Source organism: Thermobia domestica, chromosome 11 (genome assembly GCF_964235325.1).
Source record: "Thermobia domestica chromosome 11, izTheDome1.hap1.1, whole genome shotgun sequence".
In the NCBI taxonomy this organism is placed as follows: Eukaryota; Metazoa; Arthropoda; class Insecta; order Zygentoma; family Lepismatidae; genus Thermobia; species Thermobia domestica.
In genome coordinates this window covers 85526725-85551199 of record NC_137464.1, presented here as the reverse complement: position 1 = coordinate 85551199, position 24475 = coordinate 85526725, and the positions used below count along the sequence as shown (strand labels likewise).

Here is a 24475-nt window from a genome sequence, read left to right as displayed (position 1 = left end):
TTGTCAAGATTATCCACAGGAAAGGAAATATTTTTTTTTTCTCGAAACCACTGAAGGAAACGTTATATTTAGTTTGTTTGAAAAATAAGGTAAGTACTGCCCGTACAGAAGCAATATAACATATTGGAACAAATACATGTTTTCACTTGTAGAATGTCTTGTTCTTTAATGACTCACATAATCATCTCGACGGTTAAGGCAAGTGTTCCATCGTGAAAAACAGTGGGACACAATTATTGAGCCATGTTGTCACGTAACACCCTTCCTGTTATGTTTGCATGTGTTTTTCTCCAAAATGGCGCTTGAGAAGACCAAGCCAATGGAAGTCGCTATAGCTAGGTCGGTACAGTAGGGTAGTGTCCTGCATCTCCTATCCGTAACGCTGCAGCCAGTCCTTGGGGATGTTTTCTACACATGGACGTGCATTGTCGGTCAAAAGAATTACACCATCTGATAGTAGTTCCTGTCGCTTCCTTCGAATCGCATTGCATAATGTGGTGAGGGTGTGGTAATACTTGTTGGCATTCACAGTTTCATCACGTTCCAAAAGGTCGATATTAAAAGTTTGTTTTGAAGTTTAGTATTTATACCAGAATACTAACAAGGGAACCTTCCGAAAATGATAGTTGCAGTGAAAGATGTGACCTATGCCAATTGAAAAAGCTGTAACATTTTCCAGAGATGAGCATTCCCTAAAAATTAGCTGCCCATACCAATATGTTCAAGAAATATAAGGGGTGGATGTTCGGGAAACAGGAAGGTTGGATAAGGGGGAAAAGTGCAAATTCCGCAAAAAAGAGGGGTACGGCATAATACAATGTTGACAAGTGATGTATAGAAAGAAAAACGAGTTCCAAAGTTGGCAACACTGGCCATGAAAATCCAGATAAGTCTAATATAGTTAGGCCACTCGCTTCTCAAAAAGAAAATTCCGGCAACAGGCATCCCTCGGAATGCATCAATGCTGGAGTGATTGAGGGAATGTCAAGTCGGGGAACATGAAATGGTTGGGTTGAGCCAACAACCGATAATAGAAGTAGTGAACATTATGTCATGGTTGGGTCGTATGTGGGAATATACAGGGTGTCCCACCAAACTTTGTGATCTGAAAGATTTGCGAAACGAACAAAAATGTGACGGATCCAGTTGTGCAGGAAGGTACCAATGTCAGGGGGTGATAAAAGTCTGTGAGGAGCAAGTGCCCCCAGGATTCCCATCATAGGGTCCCAGTTACCAACTTCAAACTTTCAAATGGCAACAGGGACCGAGTGGTACCTCTTTCGATAGATCATGGAATGTGCAACCACACCTATAGGAAACATTTGCTATATGAAGCATGGTTTTCAAAATGGCCGCCACAAATACATGTTGTGTCTTAACATGGCATCGAACATTGTGATCTCAAATTGCTGCGAAGCGAAAGAGATGTTGCAAATCCAATTGCGCAGGAATGTACTCATGTCGATGGCCAAGAAAACTTTGTAAGAAGCAAGTCCCCCACAGCCCCCATCATAAGGCTCGAGGGGTCAACCGTAATATTTCAAATGGGAACAGGGGGCGGATGATATTTCTTTGGATAAATGCAACACCGCCTGTAAGAAACATTTGCTATATGAAGCACTGGTTTCAAAATGGCCGCCAAAAATGCACGTTGTTCTTGTCACCGAGCAGATATTTTTTGCGGCCATTTTGAAATCCCATATAGTAAATACTTCTGATATGCGTTGTTACATATTCCAAGATTTATCGAAAGAAATATAACTAGACCGATGGTGCCATTTGAAATTTTGAAGTTGGCCTCTGGGACCCAATGTTGGAGGACTTGTGGGCTCTTGCATCTCACAGAAGTTTGTCGCCCGCTGACATGGGTACATTCCTGCACAAATGGATGTGTCACATTTTTTCGCTTTGAACCTATTTCAGTCGCAGAGTTAGGTGGGAAACTCTGGATATATCATATAGGCGGTGATAGTACTGCAGACAGCAGCACAAGATGTTTCCTACGTCACTCCACTTGTGTTGAAAGGAGGGAGGATGATGGACAAGTAAGAACGATAAGATCAGTGGGAGGGAGAAGGTGTAGAAAAAAACAGACAAATGCTATCACACTAAAGAGAAAAGTGCGCTGCAAACACTCGTAAGTCACTTGCTTTCCTGCAATTGACTGTTCAAGGTGGCTCATAACCTGCTGCTAAATGTAAGCATTAACCTCTGCACGTATGATCATGCTAGATTAGTAGTAAAGGGTAGTAGAAGAAAAACATTTGTGGCGATGAAATACGAGAAAACTGAACTTTATGTAACATATGTACATAATCAATACAAGGAGTTCAATAATTTCAATGTCAGCGTTTGAGGTTGAAACGAGGAAAGAAAAAAGAAGAAAAAAATAGGTGAATGCATATTATGTAAAGCGGAGTTCTTTCCAAGTTATGGGTGAGGAAAAGTGCAGAAGACTAAACTTTGAAGGATAAAAGCGCACAGATTATGCGTGTTTGTAAATTCCACATATCCTTACGGTTGCACAGATTTTGAGCAAACGTGACATAAATATATCAGGTAACAAACACTGTAGGGTTTAGCCCCTATAACTCACCCCGTTTTCCAGGGTGTCGAAGTACACACAATGCTTTTTAAATGGGGTTTTCACACTAGGAATGGTTTTAATGGAGTAACTTAAGAACGACTGAAGTAATTTCAGCCGAACTTTGTACACACATAGTTTACAGTATGGCACGAAATTATGTTAAAGTAGACACCCCTACCACCCACATGGGCGGCGCTAGGACAAGGGGCGTGTATAAAGTGCCCAAAATGACCGACATTAGATTAAAATCAACTGTTTTTTGGGTCGCCAAATATATTAATGGCATTACCAAAGTCGTTGTCGCCGTAGTAGTAGTAGTAGGTCTAGTAGGTAATACTAGTACTACTACTACCAGTAGTAGTAGTATTTAGTAATGTGGTAGTAATAGTAGAAAATAGCAGTAGTTCAAAAAATTCAACAAATCTCCCCGTACAATTCGGGGCATTTCAGCTAGTAATGTTAGAACAATTCTGTGAATTGAAACCAAATCATACTTGTAGTTACGTTTGCATGTACTTAAAAGGCAAAACTGAGGAGTTTGGGTGAATTTACTCAAGAGTGTATTAATTCTTGGACCATTAAACCCACAAATCATCCAGGTGTTCCTCACTTCCTTTACGGACTACTTTACCTACGTTCGCCATAGTCTTGAATTTGGTATTTTCTGATAATAAAGGTCACACCTTTTACGTGCCGCACTTCGGAAAGGGTTCGGAAACACTGGCTTTCAAGGTTATGCCTAAAAAACAAATGGGCGACACAAGACCGGGAGTTCTATCAATTCGATTTTGATAATTTGAGTTCTGTCAAGTTGATCCATATTGTGTGTATAATAGCCCGATAGTCCTGTAAAAATAGCAATGACTCCAGAATTAAATTGCAGAAGAATTACTTACAGCGGTTTTTGTGTGTGCTGCCAACGATGGAGCAAAGTATACTATTGCAACTCTTTTCATAATTCCAACATAGCAGAAACGATCAAGTTGGATTCGTCTTGATCCATGTTGTGTCCTGGGTTATATAAATTTCTGGAAAAAAATAAACATGTCGCATTTTACTTTCATAAAAAGTTATGTTGGTGTGAGGTAACAACATGTGTTAGAAACGATGGAACACGTTCTAAAACTGTAAATCTTTTCGCAATATCCCAAAATTACAGGTTTTGAAGAAAGTTGATTTCCGCCATGTTGGATTTATTTTTCATAGTTTCATATAACCCAGGACACAGTATGGGTCACGACAAGTCCAAAATACCAGTTGTTAAAATCGCTCATGTACTTTAGGTCACAAATGACAGATATTCTATCAAAATGCAACAGTGTGTTACTTTCCGCCATGTTGAAGTTATAGAGTTCAGTGGTCGTCTTTGTTCCATTGTTTTCAACACTAATCTGTCATCTAAAAATGGCTGTCCGAAATTCTGTTCCGTTTGTCCTAGCTTCACCTAAATATTTAGCTTACGTGACTGGAACACAATATTTTAATAATACCCACGAGACAAGCTTTGTCCCTGTCTCATGAAAACGTTCTAACATTTCGTTTTGTAGGTAGTATTACTACAAAAACTGTAGTTCTTGTCTTGTAAAAATACTACAACAATATTGTATCGTCTCGTCTTGTAGCCATTACTTGTATTTGCATATATTTATCTGCCCTTCAGTGATACATCCCCCTTGTTACTCTTTCAGGAATGAATCCGCAAATTGTCATCACTCTCTTGGTTAAGGAGTTTGGTACCAGTAGCGATCCACCGAGTGCAGAGGATCTGGAGGTGTTTCACAGAATCAAGGAGGAACTACGTAATGATGCTATTGTTCTTGATCACTATCAGACACTTGTATGTCTCGGTATTGATATATTTGATACATTTAATGAAGGCATTGAAAATGCGAGTGATGACTTCGTGCGTATTGAATCGCAGCCGAGCACATCCATCCATGTAGCTCCAAGTGTCAGGTCTCCCTCACAGTTGTCGGGATGTAGCGACAGCAGTTCTTCTTATGTTCCGTCTCCTCCGCAGGTTGGCCATCCACGAACTCGTACAGTAGATTCTGATCACCCAAGAAGAAAAAGGCTTATTTGTACTACTGTTACGACAATCCGGACGGTTCGCGACGAAGATCATTAAAAGCCGTCATGCACAGACATCGCTGCATCAGGTCATATATGGATCTCGCACGGATCAAGAAGAAGTACTTCTCGTCCCCGCCGGTAACTATGGACGATATAAACCGCGAAGTTTACCGTTGCTTCAAGGAACACGAAGAATCTGGCGCCAGTATACATGACAAGACATTACGAGTATGGGCTCTCCGCATTAAACACACCATGGATCCACATAATAGAATTAAGTTTAAGGCCTCGGAATCGTGGGTTTATAAATTTAAGAAGCGCTACAATATTGGTGTACGAATGATCACCCACAAGACTAACAGACAGTTCTCTACAAAAGAGCATGAACTGGCTACTTTTTCAGACTCTTTCCGAACCAAGATCAGGACAATGCTTGATAGTCACACCATCACACTCTTTCAATTGTTCAACACCGATCAGAGTAATTTGACAAGGAAATGCATACTTATCGCATGTTGCGATCAAAAGGTGCAAAACATGTTTACGGTGTTGTCGGATCTATCTCTGCAACATCACATTCGTATATGATATTGCCTGTCATCTCTGCTGATGGAACTCTCTTGTCACCAATATATGTGCAAGTGGCAGAAGGCAAAGGAACATTTCCCCAGAAGACCAAAGACTTTTTGTCAACTCTTCCGAATAATAATGCTTTCCCAAACACAACCGCAAACATGCGGAAGAGTGATTTAAGCGTGTTTTATGCCAACGTGTTTTGGCCAAGTTTGGCAGAAAGAAACCTAACTGATGTTGTGCAACTTGTTGATTCTTGGACAGCGGGAGTGAATTTTAAAGTTGAGCTGATCCCTCCTGGTTGTATGGGTCTGATACAACCACTTGAAGTTTATTTTTTTAGACCATACAAGAACTTTGTGCGGTAAGTTACAGAGCTTGTGTTATCAGATACTCTAACATTTGGTCCCGCGAGAATTTTCTGAAACTTCAAGCCTTAACCCATTACCAGTTTGCGGCATGTTTATTCAAGCCTTTAATTATATTTGCTTTCTACAGGTGTGGATATGTGATAGAAAGACCACCAAAGGTTCCGACACCTCTAGAGTACTGTTTCAAGTTATTCACAGGCGATCATTGTACCATGTGTGACGGATGGGCAGTATTCCGCTGCGTTCACTGCAAATGTATCTTCTGTTTGGACCATTGTCTTATCGAACAATTGCACGTACAATGTTGACGAGCATGCACAAATGATGCTAAGGCTAATGCCTGTTGCCGGAATTTTCTTTTTGTGAAGCAAGAGGCCTAACTATATTAGACTTATCTGGATTTTCATGGCCAGTGTTGCCAACTTTGGAACTCGTTTTTCTTTTCGACTCTAGGTACGTCGGTTTCCAGCCTAGTTGGTGCTTTCTTGTTTTGTTCATTCTAATATGCACAGCTCGTGATCAAATGTGGCGCATTATGGCCAACTCCGTTTTTTCCGTATATTTTGTACTTCTGTTTTTCTATTTTCTTTTCTTAAGAGTGTACCATTATACACGTCATATCTTATGTTCTAAATGACAGGTTGACTCACTTCATATAGTGTTCTCTGCAAAACATGTACTTTTCATTGTAGTTGGCAACACTATTAACCACACTGGTGGCCTTCATTTGTCCCCTATTGTGGTAAGTCTATTTCTATACATCACTTGTCAGCATTGTATTATGCCGTACCCCCTTTTTTTTGCGGAATTTGCACTTTTCCCCCTTGTCCAACCTTGCTGTTTCACGAACTTCCACTCCTTATATTTCTTGAACATATTGGTATGGGCAGCTAATTTTTTGGGAATGCTCATCTCTGTTACAGCTCTTTCAATTGGCATAGGTCACATCTTTCACTGCAACTATCATTTTCGGAAGGTTCCCTTGTAAGTAGAGTTCTTCCACATAAAGAAATAGTAATCACAGATCTGTTATTGTAGTGACACTTTTGTCCTCTTTATTACTTTTACTAAGCTACTGGTTTTGTAAATAGAAAATTAACTTTCTTCTAATTTACGTCCGCATTTTTTAAGAAAAGAGAAGGTAAAAGAGTAAAACCTCATATGCACAGAATACCGTACAAATATATATGAACCACTTTGATTTTCAGTTTTCCTCTACACAGAGGATTAAATTTTATTATTTCTACCCCGAAAACTTTGTTCAAATTGCATTGTGACACTCAGCATTAAGAACAAAAATGTATAATTAACGTTCTATAATAGAAATCAACATATTTCAAATAAAATTCTGTGTGGTGAACAAACATCGTATGCGTGGGTTTTCTCGGGATTCTGTTTCATCCTACTTTCTTCATTCCACCGTTATCATCATCACGTCTCTCTTAGCGCCTCTTTGCTTAGTCGTCGGACGTTAAAAAAATAAAGTTATCGAATAATGTTGTGACCATGTTGTAATAATACCTATGTTATTATGATATGTCGAAGAATTCTGACAACTACTAATACTAATAGGAACTAGAAACTATAGTTGTTACACTTTACTATAGTTTCTATACTACACTTTACTATAGTTTTCTTTACTAAAAAGAAAAAAGTACTTTATTTCAATCAACCCATTAATCATAATTCAATTCAATTTAATGCACCCTTCGATCATATTCATGATATTGGATTGGTCAGTTACCAAGCATAATTACGAGGCACATGCCAAAAAAAAGGGCCGATAATTTTTTACGTGGAGTTGGTAATTCTGATGAAGTTGAGCATGTGCAGGAACATGTCCTAGTATTCTGTGCTTGCAACCGAGATAGAATTCGAAGTAAAGTTGCATATGTACGAGTAGCAGTAAGGTGAAGTGGCTGCTATAATGTGAAGTGGCTGCTATAATGCAAAATCCCGCCAAATGTGAAGTGGGATCTGCCATAGGATTTTTGAACGCTAAATGGCAGAATGCATTTGGTAACCGTCGGGAATTGTGTGCCATTTACGAACCGACAGTAATAAGCGAAGGGAAGGTCAAGCAATGGTGCAGAAGGTTTCGGGAAGAGAGTTCAAATGTTCATGATGATGAGTGTAGCGGAATACCTAGTGCTCAGATGGACAATCTGGTGAAACGTGTTAACGAGAAAGTGTGATCCAGTCGCTGGTTCACAACTCGACTCGCCAAAGAGTTTCCAGAAGCGTCTAAGAAAACAGTGCATCGAATTGTACTGACAAGCTGGGTTACCATAAACTGTGTTCAAGGTAGGTGCCAAAGGTGCTGACAGACGTTCACAAAGAGCAAAGAATAACAGCTGCACGTGATTTTCTGGCCTGCTGGGGAGAGATTGGGGATAATCTCTTTTTTCACATAGTGATGGGGATGTAACTTGCATATTGTGTGCCACTGGGGAGTCAAAGCATCAGTCAATACAATGGGGGCACTCTGGTTCTCTTAAAGCGAAGAAATTCAAACAAAGTCCATCAGTTCACAAAAACTTGGCAACCGTGTTTTGCACACCTTAACTGACTACCGAAAACTTGCTTGCGTTGAACATGGCAAGGACTTAATTAAAACAGCCAGATGGAACAGAACATTCGTGGAATCGATTGTAACTGGGATGAGACTTGGTGCTTCAAGTACGATCCGCAAACAAAACGCCAAAGTGCTACATGGAAGTTCCTAGGTTCTCCGAAAGCGAAAAAATTGCGTTTTCAAAAGTAACGTGAGAAGACAATGTTGATTTATTGTTACGCTTCCAAAGGTATTATGCTTCGGGAATTCGTTCCACAGGATCAAACTGTTATAGTGAATATTATCTGGGTGTTATGGAGCGTTTGTGGAAGCGAATCGTTCGCGTAAGGCCCGAGTATCGAGCGCCAGGCAGTTGGTCTTTATTGCACGACAATGAACCATGTCACAGAACCGTCGCAGTTCGTGATTTTTTTTTTTTTTTTTTTTTTTTTTTGGCTAAAAACAAATCTGTGCGCTTCTACATCCTCCGTATTCGCTGATTTATCGCCGTGTGAATATTTCATATTCCCAAAATTAAAATTGGCCATGAAAAGAACATTTTATGACAATGTTACACACGTCCAATCTGCCGATTCCGAAAAAGGACATTAAAAACTTGGCTGAACGTGCCCAGCGGTGTATTGATGCGGAAGGGCTGTATTTTGAATAAAAAGAACTGCAGTTGGTAAAATTCCTAATTCGTTTAGTTTTTCCGACGTACTGTATATATATATATATATATATATATATATATAGGGGAAGGTAGTACACAGTGGATCAATTTTTAAAACTTTCAGCATAAATCCATTTAATGCAACTATTACTGGAATGTGTTTAGTGTAGAACATGGACACATGTCTCCACTACATTCGTAAGTAATTTATTAATATGAAGCGCTGCTCTGTATTTTACAGTTACAGTTAACGCTAATGCTTGTAAAGTGATTCACTGTGTACCACCATCGTACACAGTGGATCATATATGCGTACACAGTGGATCAAAGGAACAATGTATTGAAAGTAATGAATAGAAACCGTATGATAGGGGCCCACCATCTGAAAATCTCCAAATCTACATAAAATTGTAAACATTATTGTCAAAATCTTTATTACTCACAATACAAAATAAATTTTAAAATTCTAAATAATAGTTAGAATCGAAGTATTACAAGCATCTTAATAGCATAGTATTAATTTCAGAAATTGATTACCAAAATAAACAATACAAACGACTGTTATAAAACAAACTTTTTAGACAATTAAATTGATATCTTGTACGGAGAATCTTTGATTTTGGATTAGTAAATTTAGTAGTTATGCACAATAGCATAATCAATGGAGAATTTAACTTTCTGTACTGAATTCAATTAGTCTTATTATGCAAATTATTAGTTTCACTATGACGACAAAAGTATATGTCCAGCTCGACAATATCATCCTTTGAAACTTCAAAAGGTTAGCGGAGATCAATTTCATGGAACTCTACCGGCAACCTGATATTAACAGACAGTATTTTATTCTTCACAATAAGAGGTTTTGGAAGCCGTCTTACTATTCAAATATTGTGTGTGGGTGAAATATCTGGATTATTTGGGTGGACGAAACTTTCGTGTATCTTCTCACTTCTTAGAAACGAAATCTAAAAATCATTTTCTTTATTTTATCCGTTTTGCTTCAGATTGCTGCTGAATTTGAACTCCTTTTATTCACTGGCTTCTTTCTCTGTTATTACTTTCTTGGATGTCTGATCTGTTCTAGTTCATGTCCAAGTTGAAAATACGTGAAAGGCTACAGAATTTGGGATATTTCGTAGATAAGTTACGTAAATTACTAAGAAATGCCTCAACATTGTGTTTGTTGAATGACATCAATCTTGAGAGTCTAAGATTGACGCTATTCAACACATCTTAGGGATTTCGAATACTAAGATCTTTATTACGATTCACTCTAGACCTGAAATTTTGCTTTTTTCCCCACTAAGCAGGTATCGATATATTGTTGTTCTCGTCAATTTCATATGCCAAACGCCTCACGGCAACGTAGACTAAGACATCTTGTTGCACATTTTTATGTATTTCGGAAATAAATGCTCCAACTCTGAAGTGAATATTTGTCGTACAGAATAATTTGACTTCATTTTAACATTGTCACCTGGTACTTTCTTATTTTTTTGACACATCTGCTCAAAGTTGTGTAAGCAATGTTCTTCAATTTACCAACGCTGCTAATAAAATATCCCTGCTCCACCACTAATTGCACTGCTTCTCTCATCTAAATAAATGTCTTTCATGTTGCCTTGCGTATATTTCCTTGTGGTTAAACCATTAATCTGTAACGTGTAACATAATATTAAAAGCTCTGTGAAATGCCAATGCCATGACTTGTTTCTAAACGAGTATGCCAAATACATTGACTTCTATAAACACAATGAGGTACAGAGGGATCAGTCCACTGTGTACCACACCGATGTGATCCACTGTGTACTTGTTGGTGTCAACCCAAACAGTTTCCCACAACAAGGAACTACTAAAGTAGAAGAACAAAATAAACAATGCTATATTACAAATACATTCTTACCTACCTCCCGTGTCCGTGATATTCTAAATTACAAGATAAATCACAGCGTCAGAGCATTCACTCCTATTACTTCATTTTTTACTTCAGCATAAGGAAAACAGATTTTTCACTTCACCACAAATGAGAAGCATCCATTGTTGTTGACATTTCGTTCATAAGTGTGTAATGTGAAAACAGAATAACTGACATGCGCTAGGTGAATTTGTGCAATAAATAAATGAATAACGCCTTCTGATCCACTGTGTACAATGATCCACTGTGTACTACCTTCCCCTATATATATATATATATATATATATATATATTATTACATGATACACATATAAACTTTGTAGTGGTAAAGTACCAAGATCTTGAAAGAGCTGTGGACAACAAGTTCTTTTATTTTTTCGGCATGATATCCTGACTATTTTTTAAAATGTTTATTTCATTTTATTTATTTATTTTTTATTTAAAAATAATGGCACTCTTACTACTATTGCCCTAAACTATAATACAATATGGAAGGTAGCATAATATAAGGCTTTAGCTATTGGTAGATGTATTTTTTTTCCTTTTAGTTCTTATTGAATAGCAGAGGCGACTTAATTTAGAAACAAAGTTAGTATATGTTTCTTTCAAGTGAGATTACAGTCAATTGTTACTCCTAAGAAATAATTGTATTTCAAATAGTTTATCTTTTCGTTATTGAAGCAGAGATCAGAGGTAACCGAAATGTTCCTCCTATGATGAAAATCAATAGCATATGACTTATTAACATTTAATAGAAGATTGTTATTTCTGAACTACATCAACACTTCTCCTAAGTTTCCTTACTGACTTCCGCCATCAAATTTTCGTTTTCTCCAGTAACCAAAAGACTTGTTCCATATAGTGTCATATGGGATGTCTTGTTACTAAATTCCAGATATTCACATAGAAAAGCAAAAGCAAAGGCCCTAATGTCGAACCTTGTAGTGCATCATGAATAATGCATCTTGCACCTGATCAAAATGGATGAAATTCTATTTTTTAACAGCAAATTTCAACAACTTGCGTAAGATTTGATATATAATATGATTTGAACCAACAATATGCCTTACCACTTATACCGTACAATTAAAGATTTTTTTTTTTTAATTAACAAGTCATGATTTACCATATCGAAAACCTTCGATAAATGTAGAAATATACCTATGCATCTGAGTTAAAATTAGCTGTTTCTGTGAAGCTTCCTCTTAGAAACCTATTCTGAAACATCGATAAACCATTACATTTTTTAAAAAGATAAAACTCGTATATACATAAATTTTTCCAGTATTTTCCGAATTCCATGTAGCAACGATATCGGCCGTAATTATTGATACTTTTGCAATTTCTTTCTTAAACAAATGTTTTATTTTCGCGATTTTTTAACTTATCGAGAAATTCACTTGGAAGAAAGGAAGAATTAGCTAAATGACACATGGGTTTCATTATATAATTACGTACTCTTTTCAATAAATTATTTGACAGCTCATCTATACCTGATGACTTAATATTTTTTTTAAAGAACTTTATCTATGAATCATTTTCCTGCGTTGTACTCCAGTTGCATGGTGTGGAATCACTGTTGGGCTGTTAAGACAACTGCTGTAGTCTAGCTACTTATCTTCAAGCTGTTTGGAGGACTAGTAGAATCATCATGGCAAGGAGTGGAATTCATCGTAGTTTTGCATAATTACTAATCCTCCTACGCCAATGACCCGAAGTTATATTACCTTCCCACTTGTTAAGTAAATATCAGCATATTTAAGTGATTCCAAATGTGAAAATACCAGGAAAATAGCATAACAATAGTGATAAATATTAAGTGTTTTATCACCCATAATCTTAATATCGTACTTAATGGCGCAAGTGTTCATGTATATTTTCATCAGTGTTGCCACAGTCCTAGCTCTGGAGTGGGCTGAAAAATAGTACCAAATTGAAACAAAATGGGCTGAATTCATTATTTTATACTATCGGCGGGGGGGGGGGGTAAAAGTGTGGGGAACGCGGGGGACGCCGGAAATATCTGGGGCGTCCCCCACTTCTAAAAAATTACAATGGGCAAAGTTAGGCACGGAGGACAACGTGACGTCATGCGTCCCCCTTCCTTTTCAGATCCACTTTTACCCCTGAGTGTAATACATGGCCCTATAACATTAAACTAAAAGAGGTAAAGTTCTATTACACTCCCCCTTTTCCAAAAGTTCAAATGAAGAAAATGTGCTCTTTCTAAAAATTAGTTTTGAAAAACATCCAAATAGGACGACTAAAATTTCTACCACACTGCTTATTTCTCGTCTCCTTCATGCGTGGCGCGGATGCGCCCATCTAGCGTCATTTGTTTCCCGGTATAGTTCGAATTACGAATTTTCTACACAAAGTTCGTCGCGTTATGCGGTGCAACGTTACAGAAATGAATGTTGAACAGCAATTTTAAGAGCAACACACAGTATGAGTAACGTGAGATGTAGGAACAGTCTTACTAACACTTTTGAAAATATGACAAGTATTTGTTAAATGGTGCTGAATTGGGAAGAATTGTACCAACTTTTTCACAAAAGGGCTGAAAATGCCAGCGTGGTACCAACGGGCCGATGAATGACAAAAAGGGCTGAATTTGGTACAATTGTACCAAGTGTGGCAACACTGATTTTCATATATATACAACAAATATACAGTATCCAGGTAACGCATTCGAATTTCTTATATATGGTTTTTGATATTTCATGCACCTCCTACGTCGTTGCATGTATGATATTTACCAATTCGGAAAGAAGAGAATCTTAGCTCTCCATATTTAATAAGATTTACATCTACCGTCTTTTCCTATATGTATTACGAGTATTAAGAATATTAAACCGACCACTTAGAGTATTCTTTGATTTTTTTTTTCTTTATTTTTAACGAACTAGGTTCCTGACCAAAAATTACCTTGACCGAGGTATGTAATAATTGCTACTTTTCCAGGCCAGATCACAATTTTATGGACCAGGAGTAACTCAGTTTGACGCTTATCTAGTATTCTTTTTCCAAAGTCTGGGAAGCAGTAAGCGATTACATATCAAAACCAAATGGTGACCTAACACGTACCTTTGGATCCAGGGTGAGATACGGGAGTATCTTGACGTGTTCGCGGTACCTCTTCGTGGAAGGCTGTAGCTATTGAACGATAGAGCTCGGCAGTTAATCGTGCTCCCTCGGGCATGTCCGGGGCTCCCGAACTGGGCTGGACTCTGCCAGCCTGTGGTCAAACCATGGAACGTAGTAGCTGGTGCTTGCACTAGCGGCAGGTGAGCTTGCCTTACACCCTCCATTCCAAAAGAAACCGAACGTTTTAAAAAAACAAAAAAGCAATGTACATTTTGGAACAAATCATTTTTATTAATCAATGTATTCCCCTTCTGCATCGATACACATATTTGCACGCTCCAACAAGTTGTCAAACGACTTCTCCATGTCCTTTATTGGAATGGTCTTTAGGACGGCGGTTGTCGCCTTCTCAATGGCATCAATCGATGCGTGCCACTTTCCTTTCATCGCCAAATGCAGTTTCGGGAACAGATAGAAATCGCACGGAGCGAGATCTGGTGAATAGGTCTGATGATGCAACCGAATAATGTGATTTTTGACCAAAAATTCAGTTACAAGTCGCGAACGATGTGATGGTGCATTATCGTCCAAAAGAGTCCAACTGCCGATTTCGCGATATTCGGGCCGAATACGACGAATTTTTGCCAGCAAACGCTTCATGACGCCCAAGTAAAACTCTCCAGTGACTGTCTGGCCGGGCTGAACAAATTCTTTGTGGATAATTCCTTTTGAATCGTAAAAACAAATCAGCATCACCTTAACTTTTGACTTCACCAAGCGACTTTTTTTTGGGTGTTCCTTCATCCGGCGCTCTCCATTCAGCACTTTGCCGCTTTGTTTCGGGCTCATATTCAAAACACCACGTCTCGTCACCAGTTACAATCGATTTCAAGAAGTTTCGATCCTGCCGAGCACTTTTAACGATGTCTTTGCAATGCGCAATTCGATCAACTTTTTGGTCTTCGGTGAGTTTGTGTGGTACAAACCGTGAATTAACCTTCTTAAGGCCCAAAACTTCGGTCAAAATGCGGTATGCGGTTGTTTGAGGAATGCCTAATTCCATTTCAATAACTTTCACCGACGATTTTTTGTTATGTTTGATGAATTTACGCACTTTTTCGATGTTTTCTTCCGATAATCCGGTTCTGGGACGGCCTGATCTTTCGTCATCATCTAGCGTCTCTCTACCCGATTTGAATCGCCTGAACCACTCGTAAACTTGCGTACGGGATAGACACTCATCACCATATGCATTTTGTAGCATTTGGTGCGTTTCACTAAAAGTTTTACCCAGTTTAGCACAAAACTCAATTGCAACTCGTTGTTTGAAACTCATTTTCCGACCGATGTACACAACACACTGACAGTTGAAACGCAATAACTTTGTTGCCGTGCATCCAAATGTCATGACATTTATACCAGTTGTCAATGAGGGACTACGCCATCTACCGGTAAAATATTACAACAGATGGCACTAGTGGTACTATTTGTTTTCAAAAGTTCGGTTTCTTTTGGAATGGCGGGTGTATAACTCTCGGGCGTCATGCTTGCAGAGCATAGAAGGATCTTACTCGCTAGCGGGGCCAACTCGACCAGTAGGTTAAACTAGTAGGCACTCAGGACTTCAATCTAGCGGCGCATTAGGCGTATCACACTCCTGTCGTGTGAGTATAGGGATTACATCACTAAAAGCAAATCAAAGTCGAGGGACACCCTTGAAGGTACACTTCGTGCACGAGGACAAAGACCGTTTAAAATAGAGAAATCGAGCTGGAGAGTTGCTGATGCCAGTCTATAGAGTAAGCGAGCGGCCGTAGCATGTCATCACGACTTGTGAAATACTTAGTGGGAGACTACTCCATTTTTATAATGTCAAAGTTCGGGACGTCAGTTTGAATGATTGGAACGCAAGTATGAGGATACTATCAGATCTCTTGAGGGTGAATTCGCCAAATAATAACTGAGAATTTAAAGAAAGGCAAGCTGTGTGCATGTTCCGTGCTCTATCTCCAGCACACAACACGGTGCTTGTTCTTGAGTAGTTGGCCCAAAAATATATTTCTGTTACTACATTCCGCATACTCGCCTGACCTGTCTTCGTGCGATTACTGTCTTTTCCCCAAACTAAAAGCTCCTCTGGAGGTTCTCTTTTAACGATATTTCCACCATTTAGAAATCAATTACAAGGACCTTGAACACAATTACGGTCGAGGACTTCAGAAGACATTATATGACTTACTGAGTAGTGCAAAGCTGTGTGTGGACAAAGGAGGTGCCTACTTTGAATAAACCGAGGTTAGTTGATTCCCCTTATTATTTGTTTATTTGCTTTACAGAGTCGGTCTCGTTCCTTAATGGTTGCTTTATATATATATATATATATATATATATAGCGAGAAAGAGAGAGAGGGGGGGGGGAGAGAGTGATAGTGTACGTTATTAGGAAGAATTGTCAGTTATAGAAAGATACTGTTTTTCTTTCAGAGATAACTTTTTTGTACCTAGTGAAATATAACCGTTTATTTTGTTTGAAATGATGCATGTTCACTACAAATCGCGAACATCAGCGTTTCTACTGATCGTATCACTGAACTACACTTGACTTGATGCTATATTTCTCCGTCCTCTTTAGGAGATTTAAGAAGTATTCAAGTATTCTGATACAAGTTTTTATTATTTTCTGAATTACATATCATATGAGGAAGTTTAAAGTTGTTCTCATGAGTGCGAAGATTTCACTTTCAAACTATCCTTTAAAAGACGTTGCAAAGCGATAATGCGATTCTCTAACTCTGACATCCCAATCTTGAAATCTGCAATGAACATACCAGCATCAATGTAATGTCATTAATAAATTTGTGGGTTTTGTACACTATTTACTAAAAAAAGGCAATTGGGCTCCCAGTGATAGAGGAATGTCCTAGTGAAGCAAATATTTATTAATTATTGTTCCATACATAGTCACAAGAGGTGAATTGTGACAACACGAACTGAAACGCACGTTTAATAGCAATATCAATATGATAGATGCAGACTATCAGTTTGAACTTTAACGATTGCGTTTTATAAATTGAATCATGAATCATACGTATATCGTGGGCTTTATTGAAACATTTATTTATAAATTATGAACAAATATCTTTTTGAAATTTTCGAAAATCTTCATCAGAAGAAAATTCACTCTGTGAGCCGTTCGTGAGAAAAATAACAGGATTAATTAAACTTATATCCCACCAGTAAAGTATTCTTTCCAAGTTTTTTTTAACATACACCTTTCAGGACTTTAAATTAAATATAATTTCATGAAACATGAATGGAATAGACTTTTTTCCAATAATAATTCAAAAAAAAGGTATTTAAGCACAATTCTTGAAATATTTTGAGAAAATAAATTGTGCTCGTTTCAAGAGTTGTAATGAAGCATTGATTCTTGAAGAAGGTCATTATACCTGTTTTCGAGAAAATCGCCCGAACAAAATTCTTACTATAATAAAAACGATCCCATCTGGAACTTTGTAATAATGTGAATTATCTTTATAAATTACTGTATAAACAACTTTGCATCAGCCCTTATCAAGACAATATCCAAGAGAATGTTGCACTTCCTCCAATAAACTATCTTTTCTGCAATTAGGTGATAAAAGCTAATTATACCTTGTTGGGATATTGTTAATGAAGTGTAGACTGAATATACCTAGGTAAAATCTGTGCTAAGTGCCAAAACGAAAATATTGAGTAAACAGCCGAGATGTTACTTCAGAACTGATGGGACATATAGACACGCGCATTCTTCTGAGGATTATTTGAACTACTTCCACAGATAATACTAGATAGCTAGTTTTTCACTGAGTAGTTTTAGGTATACAGGCCACAGTTTTACATTAAACCCAACTTTTTCATTCTTGGCACTTAGCACAAATTTTATATTAAGTCTACATATGTATTTATGAGATAGAAACAAAATTTCTTGGGCCGTTTTTAAGAAAATAATCCGGACAAAATTTTCAGTACCAGTAAAATATTACTTCTGGACTTTTCCAAGAGAAGTGGCATGCCCTTATTAGTTATAACATTATTAATGAAATATTAACAGTATTTATCTAACCATTTTCGAGAAAATATTAGTTTATGATTTCTCCTCAATAAACTATCATTTTTGGATGTAGTGGGATGTGGATCGTTCAAGGACAAAGCTTCCTTATGCTGCCAAAAAGTTATTTCTTAAGGTAAAGACAAAAATAAAATTGGACCAAGTAGCATTGTCCTTTCTCTTTTCAACATAATCTGCAAGGCTGTATAAGGGTGTTTCTATCGTTGCACGAGTTTTTGAAACACTTGTGCAAAAAATGTCACGGTCTAGAAAACGAAGAACACTTTCCACAAACGACAGGCATTCGAATATGCCATGTAATGTTCAAAGTTGCCCTGTTTTACGGTTATGTACATTACCTTTCTTCCGTTTATGCACTTTTCCATAACCATAATCTCTGCTTCCTCCATAGCTAGGCCAATGTACTCTTTCTTCAGAAGATACAGAGGATGAGCGATTGCTGTGTCTGCTAGAAACAGAACCTCTTCTTTCAGAACCAATAGAACTAACCGAACTCAAAGAATTTGATTTTAATTTTGGAGAAAAATCACTACGCGACTTACGGACTGAAGATTTTATACGGTTATTTGAGTTGCCTAAATTCATAGTGTATTTTGTTATGTCCCTTGCTGTATAAGGCCTCGAGTCTACATTAATTGGTGCTTTCTTAGTAGAAGGACGTGCAGTCTGGCAAGGTCTGCTACCAACACTGGATCCTGCAATAATATATAAGAATTTAAATTGATTAAAACGGTTCGGTAGTAAATCATTCTATTATGTATTACATATTGATACTAAGTTCTTACACAGAAAGATAGTTGGTTTAAAATAAGTAAAATAAGTACTTATTGAAAGGATTTATGCTCATCTATTCTCCCATTTCGATAATTTTGATCGTAGATGTTTCAGCGACTGGGTTGTCACTTTCTTCGGTACGACTTCTTTAAGGAATTTTATGTTTTTTTGAAGAATCGCATTACCAGTAACATTCCTCCACTGTAGAATAAATTGATGGGGTTAGATGATGAAGTAATCTATAACAAATTATATGTTTCGAGAAAATTGAGATCAAAGTTTTTATTATTATATTTATTAGTGGATTACTATACATATTACAAATTTCTCTGTCTTCATCCAGAGGATGAATCACTTAAATGAGATGTTCTGAAGCAAGAATAACACATAACACTTTTATCCCCTGCCAGAACTCATCTTTTCAAAACTTTAATATGACACTTTCATCCTTTAATCCCTTCAATTATCAAAGTTGTCTTACGAAAAATTCAATGTTTTTTCCATATTCGAAGAAACTGGATATTCACAGAAATGAGATCCATTTTGCAACGTAATTTCCAAATTATAGGCTAAGATTGCTGTTGTGTGCAACCAATTCTTGAAATCACTCAATGATCTCATAGGATCAGAATTAAAATTGTTTGTTCTAGCTTAAATTATTATGAACATTACTTTATAAATTTAATCTAAATTAAGATTACAATATATTTTAAGATTAACCCTTTGTGTTCCAAGTGTCAATTTTCCTATGTGCGTACTGTAACACCAGGTTTTCACTTACTCTTAAAAGACTTGACTAGACGGTTATATAGGGTAAAGTTATTTATAAATTTCAATGAATGTAATTGTTTTGTACAACCGCACACAGAGACACATTTGCACGTGAGAAGAAGAGCATTCACATTACTGATTAAAAAAATATTTGCATTGTAGAACATTTGGGCTGAAAAAGGGAAATTTTGATGTTATGAAGGGGTTTAATGCTGCTGCAGGTTGGTAACACTGACCGGAGATCAAAGACAAAGTTTATTTTCTTCTTTCCGATCTTGAAATATGATCTCGACGAAGTTGCCAATCGTTTATCGTCAAAACAAATACATGTGTGTCGTAATCGAATGCTCTCTTAGGCCTGCCATCTACTGAGACAAAACAACTTTTCTTTCCTTTCAGTACGATGCTGTCATCTAAGGAGAAACAGTGGAACTAACTCGTGCCTTGCATTCACTAAAAAAATTCATCACCTTCAGGATTAATACGATTCTTAATAAAGGATATGTTTTCATGACATTCCCATGGATTTCACTGGTATTTTGCAACGGAATATTTTATGACATCCACCTAGATGTCACTGGAATGCAATGGGTTAAATAAAGATTAACAAAATGGATACTTAGATGAGAACAATACATCCGATTAGTCATTGAGTAATAAAGTACTGATAACTAAAACAAGTTTTGTTAAACAATTTCTTTAGCGTTGTGGTCAATATAACATTTTTATTTTTATGTATTTGATTAAATACTGAGAAACACTGTTACTTGAATAAGCCGCTTAATGCAAATAGTTCATACTTTTTACTCGCTGGCTAGCGTACCAACACTATTAGTAAGTAACCACCTAACGGTAAAACTGTATGTCGGCATTAGTAAGTTGCGGCTATCAAAGAAAATACTGTATTTAAAAAAAATGCATTGTTATAGTAGGTTTGTGTACAGTCCGCAACAAAAAACCTGTAACATAAGCATATAAGTTTATTGTGAAACTACGCCTAACAGCCCAGGGAATCACCATCACGTCTAAATGGCACGAATCACGCAGGAGAAATCTCGGCGTCCTCCCTTGCACACTTATTTTGGAGCAAAAGACTTCGTCGTTTTACAATAAACTTATATGCTTATGTTGCAGGTTTTTTGCTGCGGACTGTACAAGTTGACGATTTCAAGCATTGCACTTAACAAGATAACAGAGAGAAACAGTGGCGGATCTTCATATATCAGGTAGGACAAAATGTATAGTTAGGAAAATATATGAACGTAGTTACAAAACATTGTAATTACCTACAAAAGTAGACGAAAAGCATTAGTGAAGATAGGCACTGCAAACGCAAAAATTAATGTTAGTAATGAAGATGTACAGGAATACCTTGCATAAAGCGGTTAATTGATTTTCGCGCTGATTGATTGATTGATTGCGCAGACTTTTCAAAAGCAATGCAATGATACCTATATCATGCATGTCCAATAACGTTTTCATTTCTAAACCTGAAGTCTGTACTTCTACCTTGTTATGAGTAGTTTCCCTTTCCCCGTGATCCGTTTTTATGAAATTACCAGATAGGAAATACACATTTTCTGCTATGTAGCTCTACAGTAATCCATAGGGAATGAAAGAAACGCTCAAAATATTCTAGACACTTTTAAAAAATAGCCATTATTTTCAGAACAGTATATGAAATTTTAAGCATAAAAGGCCCAATTGGCACAATGAAACTAATTTGGTTTTATATTTAAATAGTAATTAAAATGATTGTCCTTTTTAGGTCTTAATTAGTAAGCCCGTAATGAAGATATGATATTGTGGGGGGGGGGGGGAGTGAATTAGTTCAGGACTTATGAAAAGCAATGTTTATGACATTATCATGAACTTCGCACAATCTCTGTAAGTTCCACTTACTATAGAAGATATAGATGTAGCGCACAGGATTCCTTCCAGAGCAACCGGAGTTCCAAGACCAATTTTAGTAAAACTCAAGAATAGATGGAAGAAAGAAGAGCTTACGGAAGCAAAAAAGAAGAAAAAGGAAATCAAGTGCAAAGACATAATAGGACTAGACACCCATGGTGCTGATGGAAACAAAAGAATATATTTGAATGACAATTTGACAGAAAGAAACAAGGGCCTGTTTAAGAAAGCTAGAGATCTTTGCCCATATGTTAAGTATGTGTGGGTTAGTGATTGTAAGATTTTGGCAAGGAAAAGCGAAAATGACAGAATGGTATGGATTAGGAGTGAAGATGATATTGCCTTATTAAGGAAATAAAGTAAGATAATTATGTAGCAACTTAGCAATAAATGGATGTTTTTTTAGATTCAGGATTAGGACTTATTTGTAAGGATCTTTATTATGAGTCTATTTTAGAATATTTATTGTCTGAACATTATCGACTACAACAGGATGGTGTAACACTCCATGCAAGATGTATAAGAAATAAATTACACAAAATAGAGACAATATCATATAGACTGTCGCTAGTGGATTTTTTTTAAATTAGTGATAAAATTGGAAATGGATTGATAAAATTGGAAATAGATTACTTTAATAAAAGAGAATATGTATCAGTACATGTGAATAGATATATGCTTGGAGGAGGTGTAGCAATATACATCCATAACTCATGGCAATTTAAAATATTATATAAAATTGAAAAAGAACTCAGCATATTGGGGATTGAAGTTAAAAAAAGATAGTATAAATATGATTGTAATATGTACATATAATCCCAATAACAAAAATAGTCCGCTAATGATGGACGATCTTGAAAAAATATTGTCACTATATTCTAATAGAAAAAGAATATTAACTGGAGATTTAAATATTAATATAATTAGTTATGTAGATACTTATAGAGTACCTTTACTTGAGTTAATGATGTCCTTTGGTTTGTTACTATGTAATACAAAGTACCCTACTAGAGTTGGTAACACAAATGAGTCACTTTGAGATTATATGTATCCTAACAATTATGAATTACAGCATGTTGTATGTGCTATTGAAAATGATACTAATGATCATAGGGTATTAGTAACAATTATTAAAGGATGGAAAACTGAGCTTAGAGGAAAACATGAAAATTCAGAAGAGCGGGTTTCTTATCAGATTGACCATAATAAAAAAAATATTTTGAAACGCAAAACTTTAATAATGAAGATAATGATGTAAATAAGCATTACACAATTTTATTTCATTCTTAAATAATAGAATAAAAAATTCAACTTTGGTTAAAAAGAAAATAATCTCAAACACTAAACCCTATACACCAATAGCTCCTTGGGTCAATAGAGAATTACTTGAATTAATCAATAGACGAGATATCCTCTTTTCAAAAACCAGGAGATATCCTAGTAATAAAATATTAAAAGAAGAATATATCTTTATTAGCAATAAAATAACAGAAGAAAAGAGAAAACTCAAAAATATGTATTACCAAAGTAAATTTAATAATTAGCTAGATAATCCTAAAAAGTTTTGGAAAACCGTGAATGAAGTAATAAGAAATACAATGATTTTCCTAACAAACAAAATTTCACAATAAAAATGGAAGGTAAAATAGTTCCTCTGGAACATGTACCAGGTATTTTTAATGATTTCTTTGTCACTATAGGTTCAAATCTTGCTAAAAATATTAACGATTCAAGTCCTAACAAATATATGAAAGAGCAAATAAATAACAATTCGCTTTTCATAAGCCCAGTCACAGCCTACGAAATTCAGAAGATAATAGGAATGTTGAAACCGAAATATAGTGCAGTTAAAGATAAAATAAACAAATTTATGATTAATTATAAGGATCAATTAAGCATATACATTGCTCATCTTGTAAATCATTCATTCACTTCGGGAACAATGCCCACTAATTGTAAAATAGCTAAAGTACTTCCATTTCATAAAAACGGAAACGTTGAAGAACTAAATAACTATAGACCTATATCACTCTTGCCTGTGCTCTCAAAAATAATTGAAAAAAGTGTAAAATTTAGATTAGAAGATTACTTAAAATCTGTCAATTTCTTTTACGAACACCAATATGGGTTTAGGGAAGCTTCCTCAACACAATCAGCAGTCTTAGACATTAGTGTTAAGATAGAAGAGGCTTTAGATAAAGGACAGGCATTAGCAGGATTACTTATTGATATTCGCAAAGCCTTTGATACAGATAACCATGACATTCTGCTTAACCAACTTAGTAATTTAGGAATTAGAGGACCTGCATTGAAATGGTTTAAAAGTTATTTAAACGGACGAAAGCAATATGTTGAGGTAAACAACTTCACAAGTACAGAACAGACAATTACATGTGGGATGCCACAAGGTTTCTGTTTGGGGCCTCTCCTATTTTTAATATATATAAATGATGTAGCAAACGTCAAACTAAATGGTACCTTAGTACTGACGATATGTATATAGCATACACAGCGGAAAATAAAGCTACATTAGAAAATATAATACAGCAGGATCTAAACCTACTGCAGGATTCGTTGAATTGCAATAAACTTTCACTAAATGTAGAAAAAAACTGTATATATAAGTTTCCATAAGAAAACAGATATCCATGTAGACCATAATATAAATATTTATTTGCAAGGTCAACAAATAAGAAGAGTCACTGAAACTATATACCTAGGAATAATAATTAATCAACATCTTGAATGGTTATCTGTACCACAGCACACACAGCATTTTTGTGTAAAAAATCTTACCAATAATAGGGTGCTTAATAGATTTAGAAATGTTATCGCCGAACCTTAAAAAAATCTATTATGCATATGTACACTCTCATCTAACATAGATGAACATATGGGGACGTTCGAACAAAAGTACACTGCATCCACTTGTAGAATAGGGCATTACGTACCGTCTACAATCTGCCACGCTTAAACCCAAATTTAAATACATATAGAACGTCTAAAGTATTACCAATAGATTATTTGGCAAAAGAATCAGCTGTGTATTATATGTTTAATGTTGTGAATAATAAT

The 24475-nt window shown here is 36.3% G+C and overlaps 1 protein-coding gene across 4 annotated transcripts in view; it reads right to left on the bottom strand.

Moving 5' to 3' along the window:
* Positions 1 to 16500: 16500 nt before the first annotated feature.
* The window catches only part of LOC145664243 (centrosomal protein CCDC61-like), a 94517-nt gene continuing 86542 nt past the window's right edge, over positions 16501 to 24475 (bottom strand). For all 4 annotated transcript variants that reach the window (XM_081730732.1, XM_081730733.1, XM_081730731.1 and 1 more), the window contains 2 exons: positions 18283 to 18639; positions 16501 to 16646 (listed from right to left, as the gene is read on the bottom strand). In XM_081730732.1, coding sequence (XP_081586858.1) covers positions 16552 to 16646; positions 18283 to 18639 — 452 coding nt within the window. In that variant the 3' untranslated portion in view covers positions 16501 to 16551. The remainder of the gene's footprint in view (positions 16647 to 18282; positions 18640 to 24475) is intronic.